The following is a 15456-nucleotide window of genomic DNA, read 5'->3' on the forward strand; positions in this document are numbered from 1 at the left end:
CCTTAACAAGGCCAGAGTGTGCTTGTCTACACATACAAAAGATGAACAGTGCGTGTTGACAGTTAAATTTCACACGGTCCACTTAAAGACTTTTGGCCCCATCGGCCTTCCATAATGATATGAGTTTAAATACATCACTAAAACTAGTTGTTCAGTTCAGTACATGATGGAAATGTGATTGTGACTACCTAATTTTTTCGGTAGTTAATTCAGTCGTAGAATGTGGTTGTCACTCCCATAAATTACTGAACTGTGTGGGTACAGAACAGGATTAAAGCACTAAAAGGTGAACTGATAACTGAGTTTAGCTGCAGTGTGTATGTGGCCTATGAAAGCCATTAATTTCAGTTCAGAAAAATACACACAAAACAAATACACTTACAAGGTTAACAGGGACATACACCTTTATTCAAAAACAGCTGTATAAAGGTTTTATATTGAAATGTACATGACAGGCTGCCTTCAGCTTCCAGAAATGAATCCTTTCGGTGTTCAATACGAAGAACCACATGTGTGTCGGTTCCAAAGCACTAATGAACAGGTGCAAAGGCTAGATGCATGTGACCTGAGGTACAGTTGCTTATGAGTCCTTAAAATCCATCTCAAACTGTAAGAAAATATACAGTATTGGTCCAGAGATGTACCATTAAAAGTCAGAAAAAATAAGACAAATTTATTATAAGAATTGCTCATGTTATAAAACATATCAGATTGGAAATGTTTCAAAGAGCAAAACTGTATGAAGTTAAGAATAACAAATAATGACTGGCATTAACTGCAACAAAATAAAAGGGATGTTCCACCTTTAATAAACGTTCGGTTATTTAAAAAAAAAAAAAAAAGATATGTTTTCTTTGAAAGTCTAATAGTTAAACTCTTAACTACAGGAAAGTCTAGTTCATTTTATGAATATTATGGGCATGATGTTAAAAAGCAGTGGTGTCCCTCTAAACATTTTGAAGTACTGATGTGCAAAATAAAGTTGAGTAAAAAAGTTAAGACAAAGATGTTACTTGGGAAAAAAATGGGATAGCAGACACAGCGATTCCATTGCAAGACAATTATTTTACATGACTAGAATTCAGTTTTATGTGATGTTTTCATCCCTGAAGTCATAAAATGAAGAAAAAGAGCATGTTTTGTACTGCATATATCCAGTCACAAATCAGTCTATTAATTTAATAGACACTGCACAGATTTTTCATCTGAAAACACTGTTTCCCACTCAATCCAGACATTATGAGAACATTTTATTCATTTGCTGCATTAAGGATTCAAAGAAATGATTCCCTTTGGTAAATGTAATCTGGGGGAGTGACTTAAGAAAATCACTGAGACGATCTCTCAATATAATGGCTCCTCAGAACAGGGAGATGTGGCGCATTTGAAGGAGTTCAATCTAAACACCCATTTCCCTCATGTCAAACACTGAGGAATAAAGCAGAAAGTTCACACTCAACTGCAGAAAGAGAGTTTGGTCGTATATCATAGGCAGCTTTAGAGGTTATATGAGAAGAGGGCTGTGCGCTGTAACACACTTAACTGTGTGTGAGTGTGTGAGTGTGTGTGTGTGTGTGTGTGAGTGTGTGTTAAGTAAGTAGCTGCCTGATCTCGCGGTGGACGTAGCACAGGAAGTCCATGTAAGACGCTCCCCCGTGAAGACCCTTGTCCTCCACCAGGTGCTGTCGGAACAACATCTCCGATCGGTCCTTCTGCTTCACTATCAGCAGCTGCACAGAGAGAGACACACATCAATCACACTGCTGACCTGAGATCAGTCAGGACAGAGGAAGATGAGCATTGAGGCAAGTGATGACAAGTGAAGAAAAAAGTTTGGGATCGATAAGATTTTTTAAAGTCTTACCCAGACTGCATTTATTTGATCAAAGTACAGTAAAAAAAACATCAATACTGTGAAATAGTATTACAATTAAAAATAATTAATATATATTTGAATATATTTTAAAATGTAATTTATTCCTGTGATGCAAAGCTGAATTTTCAGCATCATTACTCCAGTCTTCAGTGTCACATGATCCTTCAGAAATCATCCTAATATTCTGAATTTTGTGCACAAGAATCTTTTCTTCTTCTTCTTATTATTATTATTATTATTATTATTAAGGTTGAAAAATTAAGCTACTTAATATGGGAAAATGTGATGCATATTTATTTTTTATTTGTTTGGTGAATAAAAGGTTCAAAAGAATTGATTTTCCAATTTTCCATTTTAAATTGATTTAAAATGGAAATCTTTTTAACATGATAAAACGTTTACGGTCACTGTCAATCAATTTGATGCTTCCTTGCTGAATAAAAGTATTAATTTATTACATATAACATTTAATATGTTTATATATAATGACATGAGCACCACTAGGTACTATTCAAGCCTCTTTATAACGAACAAAAGACAGAGACAGATATAGAGAGGAGATGGTGAGAGTGAGCCGTACCTTCATAGATGTGGTCCTCCGCTGTAAAATGCTGGAGATGATTGAATGGATCTTCCTGGAATGAGCATTATCCAGCACAGGTAATGACGTCGGCTGAAAGATAATTGTAATACTAGAGTTATCACTGCAGCTCTGAGGTTACTCGCATAATGAGAAGAACTGAAAAAAACAGGTCCTTGATCAAAGCAACACGAGCAGTGAGATCAATTCTTGTAAAAAGGGGCATAATAGGTGCCCTTTAACTAAATGTGTTACTTGTCATTTCTTTACAATTAATTGTCAAATTTACTAACAATTTCTGATTGAAAATAGTTTTTTTTTTTCAGTACTGTAATTCATTTACTGTATAATAAAAATTTAATTAAAGGGTCATGAAACCCCCCGTTTCAGCACTGGTTAGTTTAAAAAAATTCTAAAAAAGTGGGCGTGGTGCGGAGCGGAGGGGGAAGAGGGGAGACAGACAACGCACACAGCTTTGGGTTCAACGCGCTGTTGCACCTCTGAGAATTTTTAGGCTTATTCTGCTGCATTTATATAAGCCTTTTGACGGCTTGTGTCACGGAGCTGTAAAAACGGTTACACTCACTAAGTGAATGAATTGCGTTTGTGCTGAACTCTTATTACAAAGCAAAAACAAACAATCTCCTTCCTTCGATCCATGAACGTTTCTCTCAGTTAATGTACGCGGTCTCACAGTCTGAAGCGTCTGTCATAGCAAATCAACACATGCTGTTGTGAATAATTAAGTGAAGGGTCTTCTCATAGGATAAGAACACGCAGTCTCATGAATCATTTAAGACACCGACGCGTCATCAAAGTACTATAGTCCTTTGCCACGTCACAAATTGTGACGTCAACACGATGTAGATTTTAAACCCGGAAGATGAAAATAGCGCAAAAAAGCTTAAAATTAACCAGTTTTCTCAAACAGTTAAAATTATCGGATGCTAACATTGTCTTCTATAATGTGCAACACAAACACCTCTTCTAAAATCTCAGAGAAAGTAGTCTGGGGTTTCATGACCCTTTAAGAAAGCTGTGTGTCATACCCCTTCTGAGGACAGATGGCCGAGAGAAGGCACATTGAAGAGGTTCTGTATGAGGTCGGGCGGACAGGCCTGTCCCAGCCAGAGGAACACGGAGAGCCCGTTTTCCAGCAGGAAGATGCCGGACTCGCTGAGCCGCTCCTCAGAGCAGCGCACTGGAGCCGGGATCGCCTCGCTGGACACATCCATAGTGTGCTGAGAGAGAGAGAGAGAGAGAGAGAGAGAGAGAGAGAGAGCCCTTGTCCTCCACCAGGTGCTGTCGGAACAACATCTCCGATCGGTCCTTCTGCTTCACTATCAGCAGCTGCACAGAGAGAGACACACATCAATCACACTGCTGACCTGAGATCAGTCAGGACAGAGGAAGATGAGCATTGAGGCAAGTGATGACAAGTGAAGAAAAAAGTTTGGGATCGATAAGATTTTTTAAAGTCTTACCCAGACTGCATTTATTTGATCAAAGTACAGTAAAAAAAAACATCAATACTGTGAAATAGTATTACAATTAAAAATAATTAATATATATTTGAATATATTTTAAAATGTAATTTATTCCTGTGATGCAAAGCTGAATTTTCAGCATCATTACTATGCATGAACTCTAGTGCTCAGGGTTTGATGTCAATGAGAGAAATTATAGGTATGTGTGTAACTGACCAGCGGGATGAGGCGTGGATAGAGCAGGACCTGTGTTTCCTCCACTCCCATCGCATTGACCAGGAGTCTGTGAAAGGCCCGGTCATCTGTGGAGAGCTCAGTGCTGCCCACTAGAGTCGAAGTCTTCAACAGACTGTTCATGTAGACGGGAAGTCGGCTGAAAGATAATTGTAATACTAGAGTTATCACTGCAGCTCTGAGGTTACTCGCATAATGAGAAGAACTGAAAAAAACAGGTCCTTGATCAAAGCAACACGAGCAGTGAGATCAATTGTGCATCGAAATAATATTGTCCTTCAAAGTAAAACCTGGATCATATATAATCCAATTCCAATCCAAATACTGTACTACTTAAAAAAAAAAAAAAAATGGAATGGAATGGAAAGGATGGATGCTTACATTAATAAAGTGAGAGAAGATGTTTTTATATATGTGAAGTGTGTCACTGACCTGGCTGGCTGATGAGGGGCTGGCGCAGTTCTTCCTGTAGCAGGCCAGCATGTGAGCCGTCTGGTTAACCAGGATTTCCCTCACCGTCTTCAGTGGCTGGTTGAGCATGGCCCGATACGCTGCAGGATAACAGCATCCACCACAATCAATGACTGTAAGCCATGAGCTCATGATACATTTTATTCACTTTCATGTTGACCAGAAGTCAATGTTGTTACAAACTTCTACATAAGAACGATTTAATTTGTTTATTTATTTATTTTTGTTTTTAGTGAAATGTTACTCTGACCCTTATCTGGATGAATGTGGCATAATGTATTATAATAACTATAAGATAATATCTTATTTCTTAGGTGTAAAACTTTTTTAAACAGTTTGGTTCCAAGAAAATCTGGGATTAAAATCCAATTTAAACCTGGAAATATATTTTAAATTTTTAATGAGTAAACAATATGACGTAAAATTAATTTTTAAAAATAATAAGAGGAATCTGTACTATTTCTAGGTCCCTAATCAAACAAGCACATTTTTAATCATGTGACACTTTTCACTTATGGTCAGATGTTCATATTTCAGTCCAATTTCTCACTCAAATCGTTATGGTGATATCATCTGCAGTGAAAAATTAGACAAAATTGGACAAAGATTTGGAAAAATTAATTTAATGAAAATTCTTCTGATTTGCTTGATAATTTTCTAAGTTCTAAAAAAAAAAAAAGAAACCGTTTTTTTTAAACTATGTTTTACAAGAAAAAGTCAGCTTTTCTACTTCAAAATTTCACCTTTAAAGGGCACCTATTAGGCCAAATCCACTTTTACATGGTGTTTGGACATAAATGTGTTGACAGTGTGTGAACCCAACCACCCTACAATGGTAAAAATCCACCCACTCCACATTTTGAATTCCCATCCACTATAAAAAATCAGTTACACTATTTTAAGATGTCCTTGTTACAGTGGAATTATACATTTAAGTAATATTATTTAACTACATGTACTTAATATATGGTTAGGTTTAGGATTAGGGTTATTTGCATGTAATTATGCATAATTAATTGTTATTATAATAGTAAGTACATGTAACATGTGTAACAAGGACACCTTAAAATAAAGTGTTACCAACAAATCTAACTATCTAAAATAAATAAATCTAAAAAAAAAAACTAATACAAATCTCTATAAATATGAAAAAGTAATAATGTAAAAATGAAAAGGTAATAAATGTATAAAAATGAAAATTGTTTCGGCATCGCAGTGTTATTGTAAACAAAAATAAATATAGGTAATATAAAATAAAATATATAAATATTAGATGAAAAATTAAACTGAAATTAAATGTCTTAGCTGAAGTAATAAAATTACTAAAACTAAAACTGAGAAAAAATAAAGCTAAAAAAATAGATTAAAAAAATGAAATTAAAATAAGCACAAACTGGAAAAAAGACTGGAAAATATAAAGCTAAATAAAAAAAAATACATTAAAAAAATTAAATTAAAATAAGTACAAACTGGAAACGACTGCCTGCACTGAGCATGTTTTGTTTCGCTATAAAACCAGTCTATAATGAGATAGTGTCAGATTAAAAATACTTCTAGAAAGCAAGTATTTTACGGATTTAAAATTCTCATGGAACATTTTTACATCAGCATTATGTTACAGCTTGAAGTAAATCTGTAACAACTGCATGACGTTTTCATGTACATTCCTGTAAGGGTTGGTAAGGCGGTCACCTGACTTGGCGAAGAAGTTGATGAGGGCGTCTGTCTCACAGCTTTTGTAGAGTTCAGACAGCTGAGAGCTGCAGTTCAGACTGAGGTTGTGAATCCGCAGCCTCCTCTGTCCACCGATGCTAAAAAAAAAAAAAGAAACCGTTTTTTTTAAACTATGTTTTACAAGAAAAAGTCAGCTTTTCTACTTCAAAATTTCACCTTTAAAGGGCACCTATTAGGCCAAATCCACTTTTACATGGTGTTTGGACATAAATGTGTTGACAGTGTGTGAACCCAACCACCCTACAATGGTAAAAATCCACCCACTCCACATTTTGAATTCCCATTAAACCAAATCAGTCTCACTAGGCCTGCCGTTTTGATTCTCTAAGCAATATGATATCACATTGCTTAGGCCCCGCCCACAGCTTCTCCGCACTCGAGCAGCTGTAACATCAACAATATCTCGTAAGCAATCCCGATGCTCTGTGTTTGGATGTAAGACTGAACATTAGAGACTGCGTTTTCTCCCAACATCTGAGCCACTGAGGACGCAGTGGATTACTTTCATTTTTCAAGATAATGCGCCTCAAAATCTACCTAAATATGTTTATGTCTGCGCAAATCATTTCACTCCAGACTCCTTTGTGAATGTCATCATGTCATTATAGTGCTTAGCATTTTAACCGGATTTGTGTGCGTACATGAAGTATTTTAATTGGCCAGCGCCGCGCTTGTAAGATTAGTTTGCGAGCTATGTAACATCGTAACGTTTCGTCCAACTTTCAGTGCATTTGGCTTCTCATATGTACAGCTGAACACCGGTTCTCTCGCTCTCAGTCATGTTGCTTCTACCGGCTGTTTATTGCTGTAGGTATGCAAAGCAGAGAGACGTATACACAACGCCCTCTTCTGGAGACTGGGAATATGCAGCTCATTTGCATTTAAAGTGATACACACCAAAACAGCTCTTTTTTAGACACGCCCCAAAAATGACATTTTCCATAAGATATTATACTGTAAATGATCTGTGGGGTATTTTGAGCTGAAACGTCACAGACACATCCTGGGAACACCCAAGACCAATATGTGACCCTGGATCACAAAACCATTCTTAAGTCGCTGGGGTATATTTGTAGTAATAGCCAAAAATACATTGTATGGGTCAAAATTATTGATTTTTCTTTTATGCCAAAAATCATTAGGGCATTAAGTAAAGATCATGTTCCATGAAGATATTTTGTAAATTTCCTACCGTAAATATATCAAAACTTAATTTTTGATTAGTAATATGCATTGCTAAGAACACCATTTGGACAATTTTAAAGGCGATTTTCTCAATATTTAGATGTGCTTAAACTCGACCGTCACAGCTTTGTCACAGTCCACTGCTGCCATTTCCACATCTGTAGTGTTGTTCATGTATATGGCACCAAAGAAATCTGTCGCCCTGAAGCCTTGAAGGATGAGGATCACGCAGAGGTTACAAAAAGCATATGCCATACATACAGTACATTACCATTCAAACGTTTAGAGTAAGATTTCTTACGTTTCCTATGCTCTATAAGGCTATATTTATTTTATCAAACAAGCATTCATTAAAAACGGGCATATTCAGACAAATCCAATTCTTGCTTCTTACTAATTTCGGAGTTCTTGATTCCAAACAATGCCAGTTTTGCTCGAGCATGTCACTTTCTCACAAAATATGTGCATTTCCATAGCATTTGTGCTTTCATCATCCATGTGTGAGATGAAGTCTTGTACAATCTCTTAATCAGCAGAAAAACTGGCAAACATGATTTCTGTGTTCCTCCGAGCAGAATCACAACCATTTGTACAATTCTCAGCTGATTCTGAAGATCATTGTATGCCTACAGTAAGTCTGATTTCCACTTTTTCCCACTTCTTTGCAGATTGCAAGTTAAATGATACATTTTGAATGCCTTTTTGACATTTCACACATATAGTTTATATAATTTGAAAAATCCTATTTCGTGGGCATCATCAAATTAGGTAATATTAGGCCTTATATATTATGACAACATTATCAGTGTTGCTACTTAATATTTTTGAGGAAATCATGACGCATTTTTTCCATGATTCTTTGATGAATATAATGTATAAAAGAGCAGCATTTATTTAAAATAGAAATATTTTGTAACAAAATATTTTTTGGCAACATTATAAGGCTGTAACTATTTCTTGAACAAAGGGGAGGGGCGATTTTTATTTATTTTTATAAAGCATAAATAAATAGAACAGTGAAGGAAATTCTAGGTCTAATTCTAGTTTGAAAGTAAACATTTTGAACTATTTGCAAATAATATTTTAAAATATCCACTTTTATTTGTTTGTCGAAAACGCAAAAGATTCTTATCTCGTCAGGAATGAGCCTACGTGAATCACAGATGATACTATATTTTCAATTAAAAATGGCCATATTTGAGAAGGAAGTCGAGAAGTTTGTATTTCTATCTTAAAAGAGTTTTTGAATATTAAATGTTTTGCTACTTCCCTCTTATCCCGCTCCCTAAAAATGTTACTTTTAAACTTTTTTGTTATCCTAACAACAAACAGAACGCAGCGTAATGGAGGGCAGCAGAACGATGCAAGAATTTCAAATATTAAGGATAACAATTTGGCCATTTTTAATTATTGGGGAAGAATTGTTGTGGTTACGGCCCCAATTCAATTAATCCTTTTTGAACAAAAGTATTCATTTCTTTCAAAAAAAATACTGACCACAAACTTTTAAATGATAGTGTACATAGTATGTTTAACTTTACTTATTGTAGTGTTCATGTACTTTTCTCTAGTTCATTACCTGTGCCAGTACGGACGCGCATGATGGCGTCAAATCCGATGGACTTCTCCACATCTCTCCTGAGGTCACTGAGAAACTGCTGACCATTCACCTCCACCTCAAAAGAGAGAAATAAAGCTTTGAGGTCTAACCACAAGAGGGCAGTAAAACAAAAGAGTTCAGACTCTATTTTGTACCATATGTGACCCTGGACCACAAAAGTGGTCTTAAGTGTCAATTTTTCCGAAATTTAGATTTATACACCATCTGAATGCTGAATACATAAGCTTTCCATTGATGTATGAATTGTTAGGATATTACAATATTTGGCTGAGATATAACTATTTGAAAATCTGGAATCTGAGGGTGCAAAAAAATCTAAACATTGAGAAAAACGCCTTTAAATTTGTCCAAATGAAGTTCTTAACAATGCATATTACTAATCAAAAATGAAGTTTTGATATATTTACGGTAGGAAATATGCAAAATATCTTCATGGAACATGATCTTTACTTAATAGCCTAATGATTTTAGGCATAAAAGAAAAATCGATAATTTTGACTCATACAATGTATTTTTGGCTATTGCTACAAATATACCCCAGTGACTTAAGACTGGTTTTGTGCTCCAGGGTCACATATTCACAGCATCGGTGTTTTAGTATGTACATGTTATGGTGTACCTGGAAGTTGCTGTACTTGTAGATGGAGCCGCTGGTGTGTGACGGCACATCGCCCATGGTGGCTATATCCACAAACTGGTTAGGAAACAGGAAGAGATCGACACAACAGCCCTGCGCCACACAGTCTTTAGTCAGCTGCTCATACACACCCCGCTGAGGCTGGAACAGAGTCTGACAACACACACACACACACAAATCACCATTCAGTTTATGATTTTGTCGTTCAAAGCATTCATGCCATAACAAAACGAATTTGTAAATCTGCTTTGAAATAATGTGTATTGTGAAAAGAACTTATAAACTAAATTTGGCTTGACTTGTTTTATACTATTTTCAGGGTTCCGGTAGGTTTTATGAAGGTAAATTTAAGACTTACTGAGACATTTTTAAGGCCAAGTAAAAACAAATAATAAATAATAAATGTAATGCAATGCTTGAAAGTTTAAAATTACAACTTTCAACAGATATCCATTACTTTATACTTTAATTACGTTTTACATTACAGTTTTTTTTCAACTGCTTGCACACATTTTCAAAACTTTGCCTCTTTTTTTAAAAACTTTACACAAAAATCCAAGAATTGCACACACAAAATGCAAAATGCCTCACATTTCTTGCAAAATGAAGCACTGCATTCAAAATATCACAAACACATCTCAAAAGCAAACATTTGCAAACACCTTTGCCATAATATAATTTTTTTTTTTTTAGATTTTTGTGTGTTACATAGAGAATTGTGTGTCGTGTTTTGCAAAAAGTGTTTTATGAAATTGAAACTGAGTCAAAGGCCGAGAATTAGTGTATGGTTTTGCAGATTTGGTGTGTGGTGTTTGAGTGTCAGGTTTCAGAAATTGTGTGACAAGTGAAGATTTTGTAAAAAAAAATTTTAAATAAATAAAAACTTATGGCTTGAATAGCTCTGCTCCCAACCACTACAATATGGAAATAACTTTTACTGTGCCTTCTGATTACACTGTAAAAAAAAAAGTAATGATCTGCCTCTGTATTTCTGCCTTGTTTTCCAGTGCAAATGTCTAAAGATTCTTAAATCAAGACACATTTACTTGAGAAGCGAGATGACAAGCTACATCTTGTTTTATGAAAAATGTATCAAAATGAAGTGGGTTCATGGTTAACAAGAACAAATATCTGGCTCAGAAAAACAACTTTCAAATGAAATGAAGCTTCAAGTTTTCATACCCTATTGATAGATATTTTTTTCTTGTTTTAAGCATAAACTCAGTTTTGTTTAATTTCACTAAAAATAAGACTTTTTATCTGCATTATACATCTCAAGCAAATGTATATTGATTCATGGATGTTTAGATATTTGTACTGGAAAATAAAACAAAAATAGTGAGGAAGATATTCATTTTGTGCAGTGCACACAACATTTAATGCAAAGACTTCATGAATTCTAAAGGTCTTTTTTAAGGCCTTAATTTCTGGAAGGATGAATTACAGACTTAAGTAAGAAAGACACATTTTAAGGCCTTTTTTCTGAAATTTCTGAAATTTAATTAAATAAAATATTTACCTTCTCCTTTTCTGTACCCACTAATTTTAGGTCATCTCTGTTTTTCAGTTTTCCTGGCGCCTCTGCTGTTGGGATGGAGGACTGAAAGATGAAGAGTTTGCCACTGCATTCAGCTGCCTGAAGAGAAAAAAAATATCACAAAAATATAAAACTGTGAAATGGTTTTATCTGACAGGCCAGGAAGTGTTAAGTGTATATGAGTTCAAATATTTGATGAAGAGCAATGACCGAAAACTTAAGACTGAATATCTTTAGTTTTAAAGAGACAAAGACAGATGTTATGAAACAACCAGTGCTGTCGCCAGTAATGATAAACGTCGTCCCAGGACTGTGATAGAATATTTTTATTGATATTTTTAAACACAGCATCATCAAACTAGGAAATATTATGCCTTATATCAGAAGTCAGAAAGAGCTTTATTGCCAAGTATGTTTTCACATACAAGAAATTTGTTTTGGTGAAAGAAGCTTCCAGTATATATATATATATATATATATATATATATATATATAAACACTATATTTCTATGTCAAATAAATGCTGTTTAATCTAGGTCTAATTCTAGTTTGGAAGTAAACATTTCTAACTATTTGCACACTTTTATTTTTATTTTTTTTTATTTGTAAGCCTAGCATGTTTAAAATGCCAGTTTTATGGTTTTATATTTTTGTGAAAAAGCAATGACCGAAAGCTTAAGGTCACTGAATGAATGTGTCCCTAAACACTCCTTAAAGAGTCAAAGACAGATGTTATGAAACAACCAGCGCTGTCGCCAGTAATAAGCAGGAACATCATCCCAGGCCTATGAATTCAAACAACAGCCCTAGAAACAACTGCATGTTTATCAAACAAAGCCTGCTTGCAGCATTAAAATGCACTTTTGTTAAACGATGTAAAAAAAAACACAATAAAAGGATGATGCTAAATATGCAAGTACGATTACAAAGGGACAGTACAGATGGACTGATGTCATTGTCTGGTAAACAGTTTCGACTCTTCGATTTGTTTTTACCTTTAGTGCCTCCACACCAGCTTGGATGACGGGTGAGAAAACAGTCTCGCTCTCGTTGGTGTCAGCAAACATGTCAGGGATCTGCTCTAAAAGGCTAAAGAAAATAATACATAAAATCATATTAACAAGAATAGCCAATTTGGGTCTCAAAGTGAAGCCATGCTTTAAGATAACGAACAGTGAAATATAGAAGAGTATAGGAAGTATCGCTTAGGAAGTAATTATTGTAATTCTAGTCTGGGCAGTTTACATCCTCTTAGAAATGATCCATCTCTCATATATTTCTATGGAAACTTTAGTGATGTATGCAAAATATTTGAATAATCCTTTTGATTATTTTGCTATACATTATAACAAAATGACAAGAAAAAGTGTGTGTGTGTGTGTGTGTGTACCTGTTTTTCTATTCTGGTGGTGACTATTCAGACTCTTGGGGACTCGTGTCACGGTGGGGACCTAAATTGAGGTCCCCACGGGTAAACAAGCTAATAAATCACACAGAATGAAGTTTTTTGAAAATCTAAAAATGCAAAGTTTCCTGTAAGGGGTAGGTTTAGGTGTAGGGTTGGTGTAGGGCAATAGAATATACGGTCTGTACAGTAGAAAAATCACTACACCTATGGAGAGTCCCACAAAAATAGCAAACCAGACGTGTGTGTGTGTGTGTGTGTGTGTGTGTGTGTGTAAAAATTTTATAAAATGTGGGAGAAATTAGAGATTTCATAAGGTTCTGCATATTTACATTTAGTCATTTAGCAGACGCTTTTATCCAAAGCAACTTACAAATGAGGACAATGGATGCAATCAAAATCAACAAAAGAGCAATGATACGCAAGTGCTTTAACAAGTTTCAGTTAGCTTAACGCAGTACACGTAGCAAGGTTTTTTTTAGATGATATGTGACCCTGGACCACAAAACCAGTCATAAGGGTCAATTTTTCGAAATTGAGAGTTATAAATATGCTTTCCATTGATGTATGGTTTGTTAGGATAGGACAATATTTGGCCGAGATACAACTATTTGAAAATCTGGAATCTGAGGGTGCAAAAAAATCTAAATATTGAGAAAATCATCTTTAAAGTTGTTCAAATGAAGTTCTTAGCAATGCATATTACTAATCAAAAATTAAATTTTGATATATTTTCAGTAGGAAATCTACAAAATATATTAATTGAACATGGTCTTTACTTAAGGGCCTAATGATTTTTGGCATAAAAGAAAAATCTATAATTTTGACCCATACAATGTATTTTGGGCTATTGCTACAAATATACCCCAGCGACTTAAGACTGCTTTTGTGCTCCAGGGTCACATATGATAAATAAAAAGAAAACAGACAGAATACAAAAAGATTAGAGAAGCTAGTGTTAGATTTTTTTTAAAGCAGTTTGTAAATGAATAGTGCAAGTCTAAAATGGGCACGTTTTTTTTAAAGAATAGAATTAGAATAGAGTGTTCTATAGAGATTAACAGATTATTTAATACCAATTTCAATTACTTGCATACGTAAGCATATAAGATATATATATAAAACACTGCAGTATTCCTTCTGATTTAATGGTGACTTTAATACTAATTCTAAATGCTATATATGACTCAGTGTAATAAGCCTAGAAGTGTCTTGTAAATTAAACTACTTACAGAAGAGTTTCGTTTATAACTACAGATAGAAATGAACCTACTTGTTGATGACAGCTCGGGACTCCTGGAAGTTGACGAGGAATCCGTCGAGAAGTGGTACAAACATCTCAGCCACATCAGAGACCACCATCATCTGCGGCTGGGCCAGAGCGCTCTTCACATTATAGAAGTGCAGGATCTTATTATAGGTGACAAAACCCACTTTGATAGCCGAAGTCTCGGCTCCCTCCTCTCTTCAAAAGACAAAGTACAGAAGAAAACTGATCGGTAACACCAAAAAGGCTATATAAACGTGTCCCCAAAAATTATTACATGAATAAATATATAAATATATATTTGCAAATATACGATACTAGAACTTCTCAGAACTGCCTTCACTTTTCTGAAACATTTTTTGCCATTACTTTTAATCAAACAGTGGCAGTTAATTTCTGAAGCAAGTTCTCCTTTAGATTCACACGTGTTAATCAAGTCCAATTCATTTATATAGTGCCTTTCACAATGCACATGGTTTCAAAAGCAGCTTTACAGAAAATCATGATGTTAATATTTATAATATAGCAGTATCTTTGCTCTATAATATTCCTTAACATGCCAATTCAAACATGCTACATATCACTTTCCTTGTTTATGTTACGTATACGGATAAAGTTGGACAAACTTATAAATCAAACATTATATACAGGCAATAATATAGTTACATTTGATGACAAAATAAATGAAATTTACTATAAAGTAAATATCGCTTTACATGAGAGTACTGTATGTGGTTCATCAAATTAACTACAGACATATTTTTACAAGCACTTGATAACAAGAAAGTGTGCAAATAGTTTATTTTAACTTTCTTTTAAGCAGTACATATATTCTATAATTACTTTAAACTAAAACTTTAAAAAAAAATGCATTAGCAAAAAATAGCAATGCATTAGAAAAAAAGCAATGAATTAAATGCATGGGAAAAAATAGCTTTAAAATAATGATTGAATAACTATAACAGTAACTATATTTTGAATTAGATTTTATTTGTACATTTTTTATTTAAAATTTTCTATAATTTTTAGCAATTTTGTTATGTGCTTTTGTCATTTTTATTAATTTGTTTTTTTATATATATATATATATATATATATATATATATATATACACACATTTTAAGATAAGATTGTGTTTTAAACAATTAAATAATCATCAAATAATTAATAATATTTATTATGTATGAAAATTATATGTTTTAAATGACCAATTAATCAACAGTACAGAGTAAAATACATACAATTTCTGTTTAAAAAAAAATGTATATGCATATTTTGATTCTAAATTTCTAGAAGGTCCTAACAACTAAATATATATATAAAAAAAACTGCCCTCTCCAAGAAGACACCATAACACATGTAGGGTTTTTCAACTCAAAAAGGGAAATATTTATGACGAATTATAACTGGTTATGATTCATA

General features: G+C 34.2%; 1 protein-coding gene across 1 annotated transcript in view; it reads right to left on the reverse strand.

Moving 5' to 3' along the window:
• Positions 1 to 1257: 1257 nt before the first annotated feature.
• Positions 1258 to 15456, reverse strand: part of LOC107740605 (protein transport protein Sec24D-like) — a 58732-nt gene continuing 44533 nt past the window's right edge. Inside the window, 12 exon segments of the mRNA XM_016553113.1 lie at positions 1258 to 1730; positions 2457 to 2549; positions 3506 to 3697; positions 4160 to 4335; positions 4606 to 4728; positions 6341 to 6492; positions 7629 to 7776; positions 9147 to 9243; positions 9808 to 9978; positions 11345 to 11461; positions 12358 to 12451; positions 14041 to 14232. Of these exon segments, the coding sequence (XP_016408599.1) occupies positions 1590 to 1730; positions 2457 to 2549; positions 3506 to 3697; positions 4160 to 4335; positions 4606 to 4728; positions 6341 to 6492; positions 7629 to 7776; positions 9147 to 9243; positions 9808 to 9978; positions 11345 to 11461; positions 12358 to 12451; positions 14041 to 14232 (1696 nt within the window). The 3' untranslated portion in view covers positions 1258 to 1589.

The sequence above is a fragment of the Sinocyclocheilus rhinocerous genome, unplaced genomic scaffold, assembly GCF_001515625.1.
Source record: "Sinocyclocheilus rhinocerous isolate Xijiao unplaced genomic scaffold, SAMN03320098_v1.1 scaffold2146, whole genome shotgun sequence".
In the NCBI taxonomy this organism is placed as follows: Eukaryota; Metazoa; Chordata; class Actinopteri; order Cypriniformes; family Cyprinidae; genus Sinocyclocheilus; species Sinocyclocheilus rhinocerous.